Source organism: Mandrillus leucophaeus, unplaced genomic scaffold (assembly GCF_000951045.1).
Source record: "Mandrillus leucophaeus isolate KB7577 unplaced genomic scaffold, Mleu.le_1.0 Scaffold228, whole genome shotgun sequence".
Taxonomy (NCBI): Eukaryota; Metazoa; Chordata; class Mammalia; order Primates; family Cercopithecidae; genus Mandrillus; species Mandrillus leucophaeus.
Genome location: NW_012102343.1, coordinates 2,408,207 through 2,429,454, shown reverse-complemented (window position 1 = coordinate 2,429,454; position 21,248 = coordinate 2,408,207). Strand labels below are relative to the sequence as shown.

The following is a 21,248-nucleotide window of genomic DNA, read 5'->3' as shown; positions in this document are numbered from 1 at the left end:
GAGAATCTGAGCCAGAAACACCCAGCTAAGCTGCTCCTCAGTTCTTACAGAAACCTACAGAAGCTGAGATAATAAATGTTTATTATTTTAAGCCACTAAATGTTAATTTGCTTTGTTGCAATAGGTAACCAATGCAATTATATTGATAAATTGTAAAAAGAAAAAAATCAGCTTTAAAGCATTATCATGTCATAGTGGCCTGCTATCCTAACACACCACAATTTAGGGCATATTTTCCATGATGGTCTATTGCTGGATTACAACACATCTCTTCATTCAAGTTTTGGGAAAGAGGCTTCAACTTTTCTGTACTGAGAAAACTTCGCAAGTGTGTAAAGTTTGATCAGTATGTAAAATATATTTGATTACATATATTTTATTTTAATTTTTAATTTTTTTTGCATACATAGCAGGTGTATATACTTATGGGTGGTATGAGATATTTTGATAAAGGCATGCAATGTGTAATAACCACATCAGGGCAAATGCAGTACCTATCTGTCACCCCAAGCATTTATCCTTTGTGTTACATACAATCCAATTACACTCTTTTAGTTACTTAAAAATGTACAATTAAATTATTTTTGACTATAGTCACCTTGGTGTGCTAGCAAATACTAAGTCTTACTCATTCTAACTATTTTTTTGTATCCATTAACCATCACTACTTCCCCCCGTCACCCCCAATTCCTTCTACCTTTCCCAGTCTCTGGTAACCAGTAGTCTACTCTCTATCTTCATGAGTTCAATTATTTTTCTACAAATAAGTGAGAACATGCAAAGTTTGTCTTTCTGTGCCTGGTTATCTCACTTAACATAATGACCTCCAGTTCCATCATGTTGTTGCAAATGACAGGATCTCATTCCTTTTGTGACTGAATAGTACTCAACTATGTATATGTATCACATTTTCTTTATCTACTCATCTGACGATGAACACTTAGGTTGCTTCCAAATCTTAGCTATTGTGAACAGTGTGGCAACAAACTTGAGAGTGCACATATCTCTTCAATATACTGCTTTCCCTTCTTCTGGGCAGATACCTAGGAGTGGGACTGCTGTGTTGTATGGTAGCTCTATTTTCAGTTTTTTGAGGAATCTCCAAACTGTTCTCCATAGTGGTTGTACTAACTACATTCCAACTAGCAATGTAGGAGGCTTCACTATGCTCTACATCCTCGCCAGCATCATTACGTGTCTTTTGGATATAAGCCATTTTAACTGGGATGAGATGGTATCTCATTGTAGTTTTGATTTGCATTTCTCTGATGATCAATGATGCTGAGCATTTTTCATATACCTGTTTGCCATTTGTATGCCTTCTTTTGAGAAATGTCTGTTCAGGTCTTCTGCCTATTTTTAATTGGATTATTAGTTTTTTTCCTACAGAGTTGTTTGAATTCCTTACATATTCTGATTATTAATCTCTTATCAGATGGTTAGTTTGCAAATATTTTCTCGCTTCTGTGGGTTTAACTACATATTTTAATACAACATAATGGTTCTGTTTGTCAGATGAAATGTTGAGCTGTTTGGCTCCTGTCACATGGTATAGAGCACAGTCCATTTGCAATACGCAAGAAGAGAAGCATAACGTCAACCTGGTGCCAAATAGAGATTGTGTGTTTACTACAATCTGAAGAAACTTTGTCCTGTGAGTATATTAGAGTTTAGTGAGGACTGTAAATAAACAGCAATACTCAAACAGCCACATGGTCCTGAAGGATGGCCGAATGAGGAGTATAACTATAGATACCTAATGGACACTGGGAGACAATGCTCTACTTTAATTTTGATTCCACCAGGTGGAATTCACTGGGTTGAGTATTGTCTTGCGTCTTTTGGTCCCTTCAACCGTGGTGATCAAAGTTCTAGTATGTGGAAGTGTGTTGCAAACACAAAAAGAATGACAACTGCTGCCATAGCAGGTTTTTGGCCAGCTTAGTGCTAGGGTACCTTACTAGAGGAAGTCAAAGCTCAAATTCTTTTTTTTTGGAGACAGGGTCTCACTCTGTTGCCCAGGTTGGAGTGAAGTGACACAATCATGACTCACTGCAGCCTCAACCTCCTGGGCTCAAGCAATCTTCCCACCTCAGCCTCCTGAGTAGCTGGAACTACAGGCACATGCTACCATGCCTGGCTAATTTTTGAAATTTTTTGTAGAGATGAGGGTCTCACTATATTGCCCAGGCTGGTCTCAAACTCCTGGGCTCAAGTGATTCTCCTGCTTCAGCTTCCCACAGTGCTGGGATTACAGGTGTGAGCCACTGTGCCCAGCCCAAAGCTCAAGTTCTAATGATGGTAAGTATGTTGAGTTGTGGTTCTGGTTAAAGGAAAAAGTCCTGATCTAGTGCATCTATAGAATAAAAAAGTTCTTTTTAAATGATGGTATGTGACTTCTTGCAGTAGGCTAAAGAACTGCCCAGGTGGAAGTCTGGTCTGCGAATTTTGGGCATAGGTATGTATTTAGACTGCCTGGGATGGCAGGGAGTAAAAAATATACAGACTAAGGGGTAGAACTGGGCTGCATTCACAACGGTAAAACGTGTTTGCCAAATAAGAATGGGAAAGGGAAGGGGAAAGACAGTGGAAGCATAGGTACAAAGATGCAGAAATGTTTTTAAAAAACTCCCTTGATTTCTTCATTTGACACTGATCAAAAGAGCTGACAACAGGATAAAATCCCTTTAATATAGTATACCAAGCACTTTAACTTTACAACTTTTCTACTGTATCCTCAACCATATACTCCCCTACTTGAATGTGATGCTCCCATAATACTGCACTTCAGGTACGCTCTTCCACACCTCCCTGCCTTTGCACAGATCTCTGCCATTTTCATCTCGTAAAAAACCAATAATTCACTCTCTGCAAAATCAATTCTGGTTTTCCTCTGATTTAGCTTATTCTTCTAGGCCCCACATCCCTTTTACTAGCATGTTTTTTGTACTGTGACTATTCTTCACCGTGATGATTTCTTCCCTACTGGACTAACCATTGAGACAGTGAGTTCATCATTACCGGTCTTTGTACACTCAGAGCCTGGTAACATTATGGTCATGTAATGTCTGTTGAATGAAAAATGAATGAATAAATGAACATGCCTCTATCTGGGATAATCACATGCTTCACCTAAAGAAAGGAAACCCTAACAAATAACCCTTTGAGAAGTCAGAGAGATCAAATGGAAAATTTATCAGGCAGAGAACTAGAAGCCCTGGATTCCACTCCTTACTTTATCACTAGGTAAGCATGAGAACTTGCACAATCTACTTAATTTCTCTGGGTCTCCATTTTTAACATTTCTAATGTATGGGTACGGGTAAGGGTAGATAACATAGAAATGTTTACATGGATTCCCACTTACTGGGCACTTACTGTATGGCAGGCATTATATACAGTAAAAGTGCTTTTCTTAGGCCATTTAATTTTCATTTGCTCCTGAGAACATCTCTAGGAAGTAGGCATTTATTCTCCATGTTAGAGATAAGAATATTAAGTTCAAAGAACTTGTCCTAGGCAAAATAGCCAGTGAGTGGCTAAAAAAAGAAGGAATCCAAATTGGTCTGCCTCTTAAGCACATGCTTTCAAACATTAGGTCATAACACTTAAATAGGAGATCTTAGATATTTTTAAATAAAAAAAATCGGGAGCTTCTCAAGCCATATGATTGTCCCAAAATATGGCAGTGCTTATTTACCCTATTTTTCTCTGAGAAGGAGCTGCCTTCAGATGCTGGGGACTGGGTGACAGGAGTGTGAAGATGCACCAAACAGTGGAGTCTTAAAATATGAAACAGCCTTTCTGGATGAAAGGTCAGAGCTCAGAGAAAGAAAGAAAATGCAGGATGCAATGATATGAAAGAGGGAGGCTAGGGGATGGCCTGGCAGAAAAACAAGGACAGTGAAAGGAACGCAGGAAGAGAGGCTGAGATGCCGATAAGGGCATGGGGCTTGGCTGAGGAGAATGATGAAGGCACTTGGTGTTCCCGATGGGCAGAGTTGAGAGAGGCAGGTGGCCACGCTGAGGAGACTGGCCCACCAGTTCAGCAATTCCCACTGAAACTGGGAACCCGATGGACAAGCCTGCTGCCCTAAGAACAGAGGTGGTTAAAAGAGAGAGCTCAGCCTGGGCCTGATAGAAGAAGGAGACTTACGAAAACAACCACCCCACAGCTCCAAAAGGAGGAGCTTGCAGACTGAAAGAGAAGCGATGACAGACAGTGCCTGGAATGGACCGTTTAATGCTTTAAACCTGTGCCAAACTAACTGAGTAATGTGAGACTGAACTGGTGATTTACCTCAACCCTGGGAGAGATTAGTCTGTGTACATCAGCAGCAGAAACAAACATTACTATTTTATAGTGATGAGTATTATTAATACTGAAAAGACCCAATCAAGTGTAATACTTTACAGTTTACAAAGCACGTTCACTTATGGGATCTCACTGAATTCCCATGACAATCCAGGCATCACTTTCCACATAGCAAAATTAGGCTTCGGTTTTGTCAGATGATTTGCCCCAAGTCAGGAAGACCTGTAGCTGGCACCTAGGTCTTCCCATTCCTGGTCCAGAAATAAAATGTAGCTTGCATCTCAGGAAAGAAAGAAAAGACAGTTAACTACACAAGGGAATGTACACTAAACTCCAAGAGTGGAGTTCAGAGGAAGCAGCAAATTTGGGGGCAGTTGGAAAAGGCTTCAGGTGACTGTAGACTGGATGGGAGAAAGGGATTATTAAGCAAGAAGGCAGGGAAAGCACAGCGGCTAGGCCTTAAAGGGGTATTCTGCCTCCCCAGCCCTTCTACTGCAGCATAGCAGCTGCAAGTGCATTTAACAAATATTTATTGTTGACATTGCGCTCAATGCCAAGGAGCCAATGGCGAGTAAGAAGTTTACTCTGAGACCAGCAGTATCCGGGTTACTTGCTGTGGGGGTGGGGGTGTGTGTCATCTATTCTTTTGTAAAAAGGGAGAAGTTCTAGCCTCAAGAGTGACACCCCAATCTATCGCAGAAATGTAGGACCTCCAGTTTTTCAAACTGTACTGTGTTCCCAAAATAGAAGAGGACTGTGCCCCTCCTTTGGCAGGTGATCAGAAAGGGACAGAGCTGAAAACAGGGCATTAAAATGGCTATTTCATAGCAGAGTTATAGTAAAAAGAAAAAGCCAAAAGCCAAAAGGACTGTGTTTAGTTCCTTACTCCACAATTTTATATTTGCCCTACCAACAGCCAAGCTCCATTGTGTATACTATGCACACACAGTAAAGAAAAAATGTGATATGGGAACACAGGGAGAGTCTGCAAAGTGCTGAAACAGCATACCTGGCAGCTGCTAAAACAAAACTTCAAAGATTTGGCGTCTAGAAAAGCCATCAGGCAGGACCCCACCCACTCCCCCTGCTAGCCACGGCTTCCCTGGGAGCTAGTACACGTAACCACTTCCGCATGTTTGGCTCTGTTCCCCAGAGTTAGAGCAGCTCTAGAAGCCATGTCAGAACTTCCAGCCAGGCAGGTGGGGGTGGGGGTGGCTGTGGGCAGTAGAGGAGGGAGGGTAGAGAAGCAAGACTCCCCCAACATCTAGCCATGGACACATCTCAGAAAATAAAAAGATAATGCTGGGATCTGCTTTAAAAACCCCTTCCTCTCAGTTGGCCTAGCTCTGATAGGTTAAATACTAGTTACACTGAAGCTCTGATCTTGTGAGATTCCCAAGGCATTAGAATATTCCCCTTCCAGGACCACAAATTAGTTCAAGAACAGCATCTGTAGTAAATCTCCAGATCTAAACAAAAGAAGCTCAAGATCTACAGAAGATCCTAAGAGGATATCAACAATGTACCTTTCTTAGAAACTCATTCCTTTTTACTTTTTATTTCACTAACCAAGTTTGGGTCTTTATTACATCTTCCGGGTCAACTATTCAGTCCTGCGCTATACAATATGGTAGCCATGAGCCATGTAAACTCATTTTGAGCTTTTGACTTGTGGCTTATATGACTGAGAAACTGAAATTTTCATTTTATTTAATTTTAATTAAAACTTAAATATACACATGTGGCTCATGGCTACCATATTGGACAACACTGGTCTAGTCACTCATTCACCAAACGTTCACTGAGCACTTTGTGCAGGGCACTGTAAGGATACAAAGATGTGTAAGACTTGGTCTCTGCCTTCAAAGAGCTTGCCATCTAATGTAGGCCATAAGACAAGCATACAAACAACCATAATATAAACAGGAATGGTAAATGGCACAGCAGAGACATATAAAGGATATTAGAACTTGCAATCCTGGAGTTGGGAGATGGTGGCCTAACGTTATTTATCCCCCGACCCCCACCCCTACACTAACCACTCGGGTTGGAGATGTCAGAAAGTCTGTCCAGTGAAGGACAGTGAGAAGAGAGGACTACTATAAAGAACACCAAATGAGCCGAACATCACAGAATCACAAACTCAGCAAACACTACAACTTATTAGTCAACAAATGCGAAAAGGCTGGGGGTAGAGTAAGCACTATCCTACACTAAGCTGTCAAAGATGGCAGATGCCCTTCTACCCTCAAGTATCTTCCAGAAGTGGCTCCTATGACTCCTGTGGGCTGGGCAGGGTAGGGAGAAGGATGAGAAAAAGAAAGGTTTTCTACCATTCCCTTTTCTTCCACACCCTACCTACCTCTGCTCCCCAGATTAGGGAGGGCCTTGTGCTTATAGAGTACTTTTTACTTTGGACAACTATAAAGAACCGAGTAAGATCCAAAAGAGAAGCAACAGGGCCTAGTGACTTGGGAAGTGTGTGGTGTATGTGCTCGAAAGAGAGGGACGGAAAGGTTGGAAGGAGGGGCTCTAAGCTCAATGGACAGAGGCTAGGGCTTTTTTCTTTAGTGTTCAGTTCTCTGTGCTAGAAAGGGCTACAAAGATTCATTCTCTAGGAATTAAAATTACACACTTAGAGCCTCTTTTGAATTACATCTCTCAGGAGCATGATTCCAATAGATGAAGAGCAAAACAATGAGAAATCCTAATAAGATCTACTTGGGACATCAGGGAAGGTTGCAGGAAGACTGGGATAAGCTGAGCCCTGTGCGAGAACAGGATATCCATTCATTCATGCTTTTACTTAATATTTGTACATCAATAAGTTCTCACTGTTTACCAAGGCACTGGGATACAATAATGAATAAGACAACATACACTTAAGTGAAAGAGTGATAGAAAGCAAACAGTAAACAAATAGAATAAGTGCTATAGAATTGCAAATGTGAGGATGTGGTGATGGGAAAATATACAAGGCTTATATATTTGGGTTCCAAAATACTATCTTTCATTTTTCATTAGTTATTTTAATGAAAAAATAAAAACTATATATTTATGGTATACACCATGATGTTTTGGAATATTTATACATTGTGGGATGGCTAAATTGAGCTAATTAACACATGTTTTAACTTACATATTTTTGTGTGTGCTGAGAAGAGTTAAAATCTACTCTCAGTGATTTTCAAGTATTTAACACATTGTTACTAATTATAGTCACCATGTTGTATAGTAATAGGCTTACTTTGGATCTGCTGAGTTGGCTGACACTGAACTTATGAAGAAGAATACAAGCAGAAACTGGACTGGGCCCAGATGCAGGTGTTCACCTTGGAAATCAGGCCACAATTTTTTTTGTTTTTGTTTTTCACATTGTGGTGTGTTGGATCCTTTTCCTTCTTCTTGAAAAAATTTGTTTTAACTACCCAAGTGACCAAAATGTCAATATAGGAAATACTTAGAATACAGAAAACAAATTAGAAAGACTTAGACTTAAGAGGTAGAAGCCTAATTATGCTATATTCCCAACAATTTATCCTTATCAGCAATACGGCCAGTATCTCACTATTTCTCTAACTTTTCTACTGTATCTCATTTAGTTGTGAACTTGGAAGAAAGTAGAATGATTGATGATACTTCCTAACTCCCCCACACCAACTTCTAGGCTTTTATATGAAGTAAAAAACCTCCTTTATGGATATGCCAGCTTGATTTCAGTTTCTATCACTGGAAACTCCAAGTGTTTTGACTAATACATTATTTCTGACAGAAACACTCTGTCTGAGTCAGACTGGTTCCCACTTACTGTCCCTTGAAAATACCTTAAACATCTTGCATGTTATCTTCTTTTTCGTTCCTTTCTATTCCTTAACCTATCCGTAGCCTATACACCTGGGACTGAATTTAAACGCTACCTTAAACCCTTCCTCTGCAGAGCCTTACCTTTTCACTCAAGTCTTTAGTACCTTTTCTGAATTATGAACTCATCTGAACCCATATGCCCTTTTAAAATCACTCACTTTGTGTGTTACATGAAAATAAATAAATAAATATATAGGACAGTATTATCCAGACTGCCCTGCTGAACTGCCAACTCTAACTTAGTAAGAGTATGGATTACAATTCTTTGATCCTCTCAGATTCTCACATAGTGTCAAGCACCAAATATATGTGCAATTATCTCTTAAGTGATGAATATCAGCCTGTTGGCCTATCCAAGCCCCATCTACCCTTCCAGATTCAACTCACACCTTTTCTTTTCCAGGAAGTTTTTGCCAGCTTCTCCAGCCAGAGTGATAAATTTCTCCTCAGAACTCTCACCACTTAAGAGTTTTCATCTTCCTATTCAATAATTAAGCACATATTGCTTTATGGTACTTGCACTAGTAGCTTTTATGATTAGTAATTTTCCTTCTTGAGGACTTGTCTAATACCTCCTTCAGAGCCCAACCTCTCAGACTGAGGAGATATTCAGTAATTTTATATGTTAACTTTTTGAGGATAACATTATTGTAACAACTATCAGATGAAACCATTTCCCAGCTGAAACATTACTTATTACCAGTTTCGCCCTTGCTTTTGAACATATTTTAACCGACTAAATATTTGTTGAAGAAGGTAACAAAACTCTTTTTGAAGCTTATATTTCAAATGTCAGTACTGAGTTCAAGCAGCTAGTAAGATATTTGAGAGTATTCAACAGTATTAGGCAGGGTCTTTCATTTACTTAGTTTTACTTGATGCAATCCAGTTTGAGAAGAATGTACAGTTGACCCTTGAACAATACAGGGGTTGGGGTGCCAATCCCTGCACAGTAGAAAATTCAGGTACAACTTCTGACCCCCCACAAAAACTCAACTACTAATAGCCTGTTGTTGACCAGAAGCCTTATGGATAAACAGTAATTAACACATATGGTATATGACATATGTATTATATACTGTATTCTTAATAAAAAGTAAGCTAGAGAATAAAAAATTTATTGAGAGTCATAAGGAAGATAAATATATTTACTATTCATTAAGCAGAAGTGAATCATCATAAAGGTCTTCATTCTTGTCATCCTCATGTTGAGTAAGCCGAGGAGGGAGAGGAAGAGAAGGGGTTTGTCTTGCTGTCTCAGGGGTGGCAGACATGGAAGAAAATCCACATATAAGTAGATTCGAGCAGCTCAAACCTGAGTTATTCAAGGGTCAATTGTGATTTGATTCCCCCTAGCCTTTAAGTATACCCAATTTACTAATCTCTTTATGGCTGCCTTAGCTACTCTGCCAGAAAGCCTGCTTTTCTCATCTAAATCCTTTTAAATTATAGTCACATCATTGAGATGCACCCATATTTCGTTCTCACCAAAGACAGTAAAACTTATTTTTAAGATCAGCCAGGCCAGGTTGGGCACAGTGGCTCATGCCTGTAATCCCAGCACTTTGGGAGGCTGAGGCGGGTGGATTGCTTTAGCCTGGGAGTTCAAGACCAGTCTGGGAAACATGGTGAAATCCCCTCTCTACAAAAAATACAAAAAGTAGCCGGGCATAGAGATGCACACATGTAGTCCCAGCTACTTGGCAGGCTGAGGGAGAATCACTTGAGCCTGAGGGGGCAGAGGCTGCTGTGAGCTGTGATCATGCCAATGTACTTCAGCCTGGTGACAGAGTGAGACCTTGTCTCAAAAAAAAAAAAAAAAAAAGAACCAAGTCAAATATGTATTGGTTTTGAAGTGAAATTAATATGAATCTTAGCTTGACAATTCATGAAAACCATGAGTTGTCCCTTTACTGCTTCTGAAGCATAAGGATGGTCCAAGCAGGACGAGAGTTTGTAACTTATAATGAACACCTGGGCCTGCCGTATGTTGTGACATATCAAATCCCTGAACTCTCATACACTGCCTCTCTCACTAGGTTAGGACACATCACCCAAAGATCAGTTGGCTCCATATTTAAATAAACATTTAAAATTTGGCTTTTCCTAATTATCTTTCTTTACGAGCATTTTAATGATTTATAATAACAATTTTAATAAGTGGGTACTTACTTCACAATATAAATAAATAATGTCAACCTCAGTATTGTGATTACATATTACTGCTTTCCCTGCTATAATACTCTATTTTACTGTACATGATATATGGCCAGTTGACTCTAAACTGTGTCCCGGTGTAGCAAATACCATATACCAAACAAGTACAATTTTGTTTCTCTCTTTCAAAAAAAGGGAACTAAGAGTTAGTTACCAAGAGCGTATACATACCAAAACTTTGTCCCACAAAACAGCTTCAGGAAAAAGAAGCCTTTCATTCCTTTGCAGATATATAGTTCTATAGTTTTCTTTTATGAAAACATAGATACACGGAGTTTTTTCTTATTAACATCTTAACTCCTGAGACCTTTTAAAAAAGAGCATTGATTTCTTAGCTGTACTGGGTAGGTAATACGCTAAGAGTCTTTTAGCAGCGAGAAGGGCAGGTGGGTCGGATGAGATCTTTAGTTAAAGGATCAGGAAAACTGGCTGGTTTCCCTTCTAAATTTGTTGAGTCAATACTGGGTAAGCTTTAAACATGGATCATCAGTGTTCCTCTACATGAGTCAGAAAGAAGACTGTGTTTCATCACGCCTGTGATCTTCCCAGGCTCTTCCAAAGCTGGTAAACCAGTTAACCTGAAGGGATAGAAGCTGATAGACAAACCATGCCAGGAGAATTAAACTAAATTATAAATAAAGCAACTCATATAATTTCCTAATTCTAAAAATGGAGTCTCATTTAGCTTAGTGTAAGGAATTCTGTCATATTCAGGCCTCTTAAAACCAAAATAATCATCAATTTTGTATAGTTACAAAATTATAAACAGTTAAATAAAAGAATTATTTGACCAGTAAATAATTTTTGTGAAACTATGGGGTTCTCTTTTAAATCCTTTCATAGTCTTTTTCAACGTTGTAGTTAAAAAAACACACACACACAATTTAAAATGTACCATCATAACCATTTTTATGTGTACAGTTCAGGAGTGTTAAGTATAATCACACAGGTTTTGCCTCTAACAAAGACTTGTGTGTGTGTGTGTGTGTGTGTGCGCGCGCGCACGCGCGCATATCCTAAAGAAATAGAAGCTAGTTCATCATTAATACTTCAAAGCAGTGCAGAGTGGAGTGAAAGAGGCAAACTTAACTAGAAAAACTGACACTGGCAAACTGCAAACACTGCATTCCATGCTTTATTCTGACTTGTGGATAAGAAAGATCCACGTTTTTCACTCCTGACACTCGGCCCCAGGTTCCTGAACCTATGCTACCTAGGCCCTGGTATGACGTCCAGCCAGCTAGCTTTGACGGACTTGCTAAGCTTCCCAACATTCCTTTATTAGGCAGAAGCCAATCACTTTTGCTCTTGGCACAAACACTGACAGCACTCAGCTCTCTCGGTGAAGGAGGAACTGTAGAATCTGTCACAGAGCTTGAACTGACGCAGGGTATAACTCTTTAGAGGTTATGTGTCTGGCTGGGTGAGAAAAGTAGCAGAGAGAATTCAGATAGAAGTACAGGCCTTTATCATACATGTACTGGAGAAATCGTTTTCCTCAGGGGAAGGAATAGTTAAGACTCAGGAGAAAGGTGAGGTAAACTTTATGAAAGAGAAGAAAGAGGCATAAGGAGTGAAGTATCACTTCTGCAGAACTCTGAATATGAATTTTTTTTAGTCCCCCCAAAAAAGTAGTTTCTCTTTGATTGTGCTCTTTGGCTGGAAAGCATTGTTTATATAACAGGATAAAGTACAAAATTATAAGCTCCAAACTGCTCCAGAGAAAAGCTCTCCCAAAGCTCGACCCCCAGGATAGATGGAAAATATGAGTGTTTACTGGCTGGAACATCGAGCTGCAATGGAAATTTCAACATTCAGGAGACAGCAGAGAAAAAGGGCCTGCTGAGTAGAAAGAAGCTGACCTCCAACCAAGGGGTCAAAGAAAAAGGAAGAGTCTCTTGTTGGCCCCACTCTGATGCCTTCCCATCCTCGGCTAGAAAGGCCAGATTTCTGTTATCCAGTTCCAGGAGCGTACTGCACAGGGGTGATGGCCACTGTGATCTAAACTAGATACTAAACTAAGTGGTGAACAATACCATATCCCAAGCAAGTTCAATTTTAAGTTTCTTTCTTTCTTTCTTTTCTGGAAAGGGAAGTGAGAGTTATCAAGAAACCTACACCAAAAAAGTAAAAAGTGAAAACCATGCTGGCCACTTTCACATACACAACTCTTAATCTTATAACAACTTAATGAGGTGGGTTTAACTATGTGCATTTAAAAAAAGATGGGGAAATTATGATTCAGAAAAGCTAAGCAACTTGCCCAAGGACAAGGCAAACCAAGGTCTGCCTGACTCTAAAGTCCCTTCTCTTCCCACCATACTGTGCCATCTTCCTAACAGAAGCTGCTGGGCCCAATTCCTATAAAGGTAACATGCTTTTCAAGAAAGAGAAGTATTTAAAGGACTATGTTCAGAATAATTCCCTTATAATAGAGGCAGACGATAAAAACAAAACCTTGCCATTTGGCCACTAAGTAATTTTTGTGGAACTATGGGGCTCTCTTAAATCCTTACATACTCTTCTTTGTTTGATTGTAGTAAAAACACACACACACATAATTTTAAATGCACCATCTTAACCATTTTTACATGTATAGTTCAGGAGTGTTAAGTGCATTCACATCATTCTGTGATAGATTTCTAGAACATTTCCATCTTTCACAACTGAAACTCTATACCCATTAAACACTAATTCCCCCTCCCCTCTTCCCCCAGCCCTTGGCAACCACCTTTCTAATTTCTGTTTCTATGATTTTGACTACTTTAGATGTTTCATATGAGTGGACTCATACAGGATTTGTCCTTTTGTGACTGGCTGGCTTCACTGAGCATACGACCCTCAAGGTTCATCTGGGACAGGACTGACTCCTTACACGCCCTTCCTGACACCCTTTCTTCTAATCGTCTATGCCATAAAATTCAGATCTTTGTCATATGCCGCCTGCCACTGCTCTGTTTCATGTGTATACACTCCCTTTCCCTGCCAGACAGTAGCCTCTCAGTGATCAAACATTATGTCTTTAAAAGTCTTTTAGGCCCAGCACCCAACACTGTGCTGAGAACATGGAATATATACCCTGGAGAGTAAACTCTGAGATTGGAAACTATTCTGTTTTATTTACTGCTCCTCCCCAGCAACTAACACAATGCCTGACATAAAGAAAATGCATAGGACATATTTTTAAAGGAAATTAACAAATTCAGTATTTCTGAGGACTGACTGAGAATGAAAAGATGAGAAGTTAGAGACCTGAATCTCCAGCATCATTTCTAAGAATAATCTAAAAGAAGGGAGGAAAGTATTATTAACTGAGCTAGAATCAGAATCTCTGAAAAATGTGTGCCTTAAACTTATGCAAAGCAGAATACCAAACTATTTATAATCTAATGTTGAATAAGAGGGCAGAAGGACAGGGTGACATAGAAAATGGTTCCAGTTTCCCAAGATTTCCCATTCCTCGGTGGCATTTCAAGTTCATACAGATGTTCTCTAGAGAATGGGAGCTGGCCAGGTGGAGGAGCCCATGCCCACAATGTCTTGTCCTATCACAAAAAAGTAGGAACAAACTCATGGCTGTGCTCTTTCCGCAAATTCCCCTACCTTTCATATCGAGGAACAGACAAATCCCCAGGATGCATGTGTGAAAAAGCCAGAGGTGGATAAAAATAATTCAATGACAAATGCTGGAAAAACATACAAAGGGGCAGGAGCCAGACATTCGTGGGATTCCCTGACAGCTTGATCCACAAGGAAGGGCTGGACTGGAAAAAAACAGGGCCTCAGGTTCCTGCCAAGCTGTCTGAGGCCCTGTTCTTCCCAAATCATTCCAAGCAGCAGCCAAGACTTTACAGTAACCCTTCCATGTCTCACAAAGCAAAATGCACTAAGAACCCACTGAGTGCTCCACACCTAGAAAATCCTCCCTGATGTAGTCCAATTCCATGGAAGGCTGGCAGTAATGACAAGATGGCTCTGCACATCAATTTTCAGCTCTTAATGACTCCCCATGTGCCCAAAAAATGGATAATTAAAAGGCAGCTTGAAAAACCTAATCTTTCTCATTGGCTGAAGAAAAGCTAACATACCCACATATCAGCACCTAGAAACTGAAAACATCACTTTAAGGAAGAGAGAGGTCATAAGCACTTGGTACCTGCGTCCTGGAGTCCCTATTGTAGAATTCTAAGTCGGCCTCGCTTGGAGGCACACCTCAGGTTTCTGAACATGTGACTGTATTTGGCTCTAACTACTTTCTCTTCTGGAGAATGGCCTGCAATTAATCTCACTTATTACCTCTGAAAAGTAACAACAGAGGGATGGCTGGCCAAGTCCAACTCCAGAGTGTCTAGGGAACTGCAGGCTACACGGCCAGGCCTCAGACTGTCTGGGCAAGTCGTGGGCTCTTTGCCTTCTTCTCCCACAACAAAGCCTGAACAGGACTCCAGACAGACCAAAGGAACCAAGGGATTTGAGGAGCTGGGCTGAGCTTATACTGACCCAATGGGAGACGACAACCCTGAGGCTACATTTGGGGTGATTTCAAAACAGCGGGAGAAGAATAAGGTCGTTTGATGAAAACTTGTGTGATCCATAAAATTGGGAACAATAGCAACACCATAGGGAAATGAAAAATAACACTATTTGCAGAGTTCTTGTGAGTCACCAGTTTTCATTCCTGTGGCTACCAAGTCAGTGAATTCTCTGACATGCAGAGATGAAAAGTACAGCTAGGAATGGGATTCTCTTTACATTTTATTACAGTTTACAGGGCAGCCCCTAGTTTAGTGAATTATCAGAACTAAACTGGAATCCACTGTTGCTACTGTAGAAAAACTATTCAGAGTACCTTTTGTTTATCTAGCACCTACTTCCAGGGAGATCAAAGTGCTTTAAAGGCAATCTAAAAGCTCTCAAAACAGGCCACTTTATATGTAAGTATGCTTACCCAATAAAAAGATTAAATGAATAGCTTAGGGTCACTGAATGTCAAAACCAGTAATAAAACTCAGATCTCTAAGCTACAAATCCTGTATTCATTAAACTTAGTCACCCTTACGACTAAAGGAGGAACAACAAGAGACTAAATATCACAAAACAGTGACTTAGCAGGTAAAAATGGAAACCAGGATATTGGCTGTGCAGGTTGTATGCTGCAGGTCTGGCTGGGGCCTACATCACAGCCAAGTCTGGAAAGACCTCTGAGAATTCACTCAGGGCTCCTTTAGGGTGGGTGCCTCTGGGAATTCCATGTGGAACTGGGACTCTCAAGCTCAGGCTCCAGGCAGTCCTGGCAACCAGAGGTCACCTGGGGGCAGAGGAAAATGTCCCAGGGCTACCCTGAGCTGAAATGGGACTGAAAACTGGCTCCTGTGTTTGAGGAGGAGGTAAAGAGAGGGCTGCTGTGAGTAAAAAGAACTCGAAAAGGAAAAGACCAGGGGACTTTGTGGGGGTTGCTTTTTGGCTGGAATGGGTCAGAAGTCAATCGTGTAATGCACCATGAGCATTACTGCAGCCTCGTGGGCAGTCTGGCTGGGAGAAGGCCACTCACAGTGCTGAACCTTAGGTCCTGGCACATCCTTGACCGAACTCATCATCTTTCATCTCACTATTAACAAGTGCTACCAAAAGAAAGCTCTAAACCCAGCCACAATTTTTATTTAAAATGTTTTCCCTCATTCCATCTACAAGCATAAAAAGTGCTAAAACTCAATTTTTCCAAAATGTGTGGTTTTAACATTTTGTTTACAGTAGGAGCAATGCCTGTAGCCTTGTCATACAGACATTATATCCAAAATTGCAGTGAAAATGTCTTCCATAAAAACAAGGCTCTGAATTTAAAATGAAAATGGAATATCTGGAAATTTTTTTATGGAAAATAGAGCTCTATGGTATCAACAGAATTTCTTGTTTACGACTGATGTTTTACAGCAGACTTTTCCTGGGGAGAGAACCGTGTGGAGGATGCTCTGCCTTAAAAAGTCCTGCCTCTTGGTCTTCGGCTCTTTATAATTCTCAGTTCAGATGATTCTTTTCGCCCCGACCACAATGATCACTGGTATGAAAGACACTGTACCACAGGATGATGTAATGTGCTTATATTTATGCTGCTTCCTGGGCAGAGCTTCTGCTTCCCAAATTAGTTCCTTAATAATTCTAACACCAATAGATACTCCACCAACAACTAGGTATTTCCTCCATGCCCAAGTCTTTAGTAACCCCTCCAAATCTCAGGGCAAAGCAGCATACTAAAAGGCAGAGGCTGGAAGTACTGGCACGGGGTGTGGGGGCTTGGTTGGGCACCTGTGGTAGAACTTCTTTGAATGGAGGGAACAATATCTCAGCTGGTCAAAATACTTCATTGTAACAGTCACATTTCTCTCTAGCTCATTCGACTCAGGAACTGATGCAATTTAATCCATACTTAATAGGCACTAAAGCAAGATGTGCTGGATCTCCATTTCTTACGTTTTTGTTTTTGTTTTTATTTTTTATACAGGGGTAATTAAAACACACAGCAAGACCAGAATTCAATAGAGTGGTTTCTTTTTTAATTTGGAAGTTGCTTACATTATGGCCAGAAGCTACTTGGATTTTATCTATAGCCACATCTCTCAACTGCATGAAGGAAATTTCCTTCCCACTTCCCAAATGAGCATTGTTCAGGGAGGTTGTTTGAGTTCAATTATATGACACGAGATAAAAAAGTAAAAAACAAATATGTCCTTCAAAAGAACAGAACCTAAAGTTACTGAAACACAATGTAGTATAAAAAAACTATAAAAAACACAAGGTATATAAAAAAAAATTAAGAGACAAGGACAAAGTGCCAAAAGTTGGCACATTAAAATGTTGACTATAAGCAAGGATTACACATAGTATAAATTCTTGCTCTTTTATCCCAAGGTGATTGTCTCAGCTATCTCAGAAACATCCTTTTCATTTGATATGCCTGAAAACTGTCTTACAAATAAAATGAAGCTCTCTTAGGTGCCAGAGCATCGAGGCAGGTGAAGAAAGGGCATATGCCTTAGTGCTATCTCCATACAGAACTCAAGGTGGGAATGGCTTGCTTGGGACAAAGGCCATCCCTGCGTTACCCAAATGCTTATTGCAGGGCCCTTCACATACCTGCTTCTGGGAGGGCTGGAGTGATTCTCAGGAGCTTGAGGGTCCGACTGCACCAACCATGTGGGGCCACTAGGGCTGATGATGGGTCGGAGGGTGGGGGGAGTTGAAGCACTGCTTCTGTTTATGATGCCAGTGGCCAAATTCAAGTTTGTCACCTAGAAATAAAGCGAGGGAAATGACCTGACTTTACAGAGTTTTTAAAAAGGATCATTAACAACATATAGGTAAAATCAAGTCAAGACCAACAGATGCTGACCCCTCTGAGCTGAAGCTGTGGCTGTGATAAAGGCACCCAGGAAGGAATGGCTCCTGTGCACAAAGAGCAGAAGTGAGGGTGGTCAGTGTCAATGTAAGTTAACAAGCATTTATCTTGCTCCTACTAAGTGCAGGGCACTGGACTGTGCTGGGTGCTATGGAAAACACAGACGAGTAACCAAAACAGCAAGAATCTACTAAGTAGACAATGTTCAAAGAAACTAGGTAAATTAGTTTTTCTGCCCTTGTTTCCTCATCTGTATGTTCTAAATGCTCAGTAAATTTCAGTTATAAATAACATTAATTATTATAATGCACGAAGAATCCACTGATTTAGAAAGAAAAAAAATGGTTAAGAGAAAAATAGTCGTGGACTTCAATACACAACGTACAAAGGAGGAATACAATTAGCCAATTAAACATGTAAAACTAGTCATCATTTCTACTGGTAAATGTAAATTATAAGAAAGACATGCAAATTACAAAGAAATGCAAGTTACAAGACACCATTTTTGCATATCACGTTGGTATACAATATTTAAAAAGATAGTATCCAATAATGGCAAAGGGTGAAAATAGGTACTTATACTACTTGAGTGACTATAAATTGGTAGAATCTTCCTAGAAATCAATTGGCAATATCTTATTAAAATATATTACAGTATGTGTACACTTGGATACTACAATCTAGCTTCTGGGAACTAAACAACAAAACAATTGCAGATGATTAATGACAGATGACTATCATAATAGCAGTCAATATTTATTAGAACTCATTATGCGCCAAGCTATGTGTAAATGAGTACGTTGCACACATCTCATTTAAATTGCCACAAGTCTGTTGGTAAGGACCATAATAATACTCATTTTATAAGAAGGAAACTGAGGCCTATGATTGCATTGAGGCCTAGAAATAAATGGCAGAACGAGAATTCGAACCATAGTTTTTCAACTGTCAAAGCCCATGTTCTTACTCACTACACTATACTGTGAATACTGAAAATCGGGCATTGTTTTCAATACTGAAAAAGGAGATCTAAATGGCTAACAATATTGTTAAATAAATTTTGCCCTAAGTAAGACATTATTACATATGCATTAATGTTTTTTGAAAAACAGGCCAGGTGCGGTGGCTCACGCCTGTAACTCCAACACTTTGGGAGGCTAAGGCGGGTGGATCACGAAGTCAGGAGATCGAGAGCAGCCTGGCTAACATGGTGAAACCACGTCTCTACTAAAAATAATAATAATAATAATAATCATAATAATTAGCCAGGTGTAGTGGCAGGCACCTGTAGTCCCAGCTATTCAGGAGGCTGAGGCAAGAGAATTGCTTGAACCTGGGAGGCAGAGGTTGCAGTGAGAAGAGTTCATGTCACTGCACTTGACCCTGGGCAACAGAGTGAAACTCCGTCTCAAAAATAATAATAATAATAATAATGATATAGGAACATGCTAATATTTCAAGTAAAAAAAAATCATGGTAGTAAAAATTACAATATGAAACTGTATAGAGTAGATCCAAATTTTTTTAAACACATACACACACAAACACAAGTGAACAGACACTCCTGAAGACTAGAAATAAAAATCCAGACTATAAGTAGCATTTATTTCTGAATTACGACTGATTTTCTTCCTTATCTTTATTCTCCAGATTTTCTAAACTGGGCATGTATTACCTTTTATAATAAAAAATTATTTTAAAGTAGTTATGACAAATATAGACGTATTTAAAACCTGGGCAGTGGTAGTGGAATCAGAAAAGAAAGAATGGGGCCGGGCATGGTGGCTCACACCTATAATCCCAGCACTTTGGGAGGCCAAGGCAGGTGAATCACAAGATTAGATCAAGACCATCCTGGCTAACATGGTGAAACCCCGAATCTACTAAAAATACAAAAAAATTAGCCAGGCGTGGTGGCGCTACTCAGGAGGCTGAGGCAGAAGAGTGGCATGAACCCAGGAGGCGGAGCTTGCAGTGAGCCGAGATCGCGCCACTGCACTCCAGCCTGGGCAACAGAGCAAGACTCCGTCTCAAGGAAAGGAAAGGGAAAGGGAAAGGGAAAGGGAAAGGGAAAGGGAAAGGAAAGAATGGTTCTGAGAAGCATTTCAAAGTAAGATGCACCAGGACTGTTGAAGAGAGAAGACACAAATCTGAACGCAGGATTTTGATCATGAGACACTAGAGAACAGTGGTGAAAGTCATCAGACTGGAAATGTAAATTCCAAGGAAAATGTTTTGCTATAAAATGTTCTAAGTACCTAATAATTTTGAAACTACAAATGAATTATGATTTTTTTTCTCTAAAAATTTTGAAAGAAAAAAGGTCATTTTTAGCAAGAGTATAGTGTTTCTTTCCCAGTTATAGAATTCAATAAGTGAAAACAGCTCAGGACTGTGTCTTTACACCAAAGGACTAAAAATACTTTTCTTGGAAAGAAAGTTGTTTTCCATAGGTCAGGAGCAAATCCCAGTGTCTGTGGAGGCTGCACCCTCCAGTGTGGACCAGTCTTTGGAAGAAAGCCTCACTGGCCATACATGACTTACCATTTCTGTCCCTTACTGCTTCTACAAGGGGGAGAAGAAGGGCATATGCTGACTAAAAGGCAGAGAAGAGGCCGGGCTCGGTGGCTCACACCTGTAATCCCAGCACTGTGGGAGAACGAGGCGGGTGGATCACAAGGTCAAGAGATGGAGACCATCCTGGCCAATATGGCAAAACGCCATCTCTACTAAAAATACAAAGATTAGCTGGGCGTGCGCCTGTAGTCCCAGCTACTCGGGAGGCTGAGGCAGGAGAATCGCTTGAACCCAGGAGGTGGAGGCTGCACTGAGCCGAGATCGCGCCACTGCACTCTAGCCTGGTGACAGAGCGAGACGATTGTTTCAAAAAAAAAAAAAAGACAGGGAAGATATAGTAGCAAATTATGGTAGTAACTTTTCCAGCCACTAGTTTCTCTGAAATGCTTTGTCCTTCTTCCCATATCCTAAGGGCAACGTAGGTCAGGCCTTCAGACAAGGAACCAGACTCCTTGTACTCCTGAACTCACTCCTGCCCCACACCGACTCCTCTGCTTTCCTGCCCTGATTTGATCATCAGATCTTTTATATTAGACATGATCTTGAAACTTGTAGAAAAACTACAGTGAGAAAGGTCTTTATGATAACAGCTTCTCCAATTACTGCTTTAGTTGTGCCAAAAACTTAATAAAGGAGGTTTAATAATTTATAGGGGAATATCAATAAACAATGTGCACACTTTACCATGTTTAGTATAAATGGATATTAAAGTGGAGGTCATAGCCATTGGGCCAGTTGGCTACTCTGGGCTAATAACTAGTGTCTATGCTATTAAATCGAGGCTTGTCAGGCTTGTCAACCTACGAATTCATGTTATTGGTCACAAACAGGTCTGGAAAACAGACAGGAGACAGTTTAAAACCTATAGCGTTTTTTTTTTTT

The 21,248-nt window shown here is 40.2% G+C and overlaps 1 protein-coding gene across 3 annotated transcripts in view; it reads right to left on the bottom strand.

The window, feature by feature from the left end:
* Positions 1–21,248, bottom strand: part of TTLL5 (tubulin tyrosine ligase-like family member 5) — a 335,321-nt gene that overhangs the window by 157,260 nt on the left and 156,813 nt on the right. For all 3 annotated transcript variants that reach the window (XM_011981565.1, XM_011981566.1, XM_011981567.1), the window contains one exon: positions 17,528–17,682. In XM_011981565.1, the coding sequence (XP_011836955.1) occupies positions 17,528–17,682 (155 nt within the window). The remainder of the gene's footprint in view (positions 1–17,527; positions 17,683–21,248) is intronic.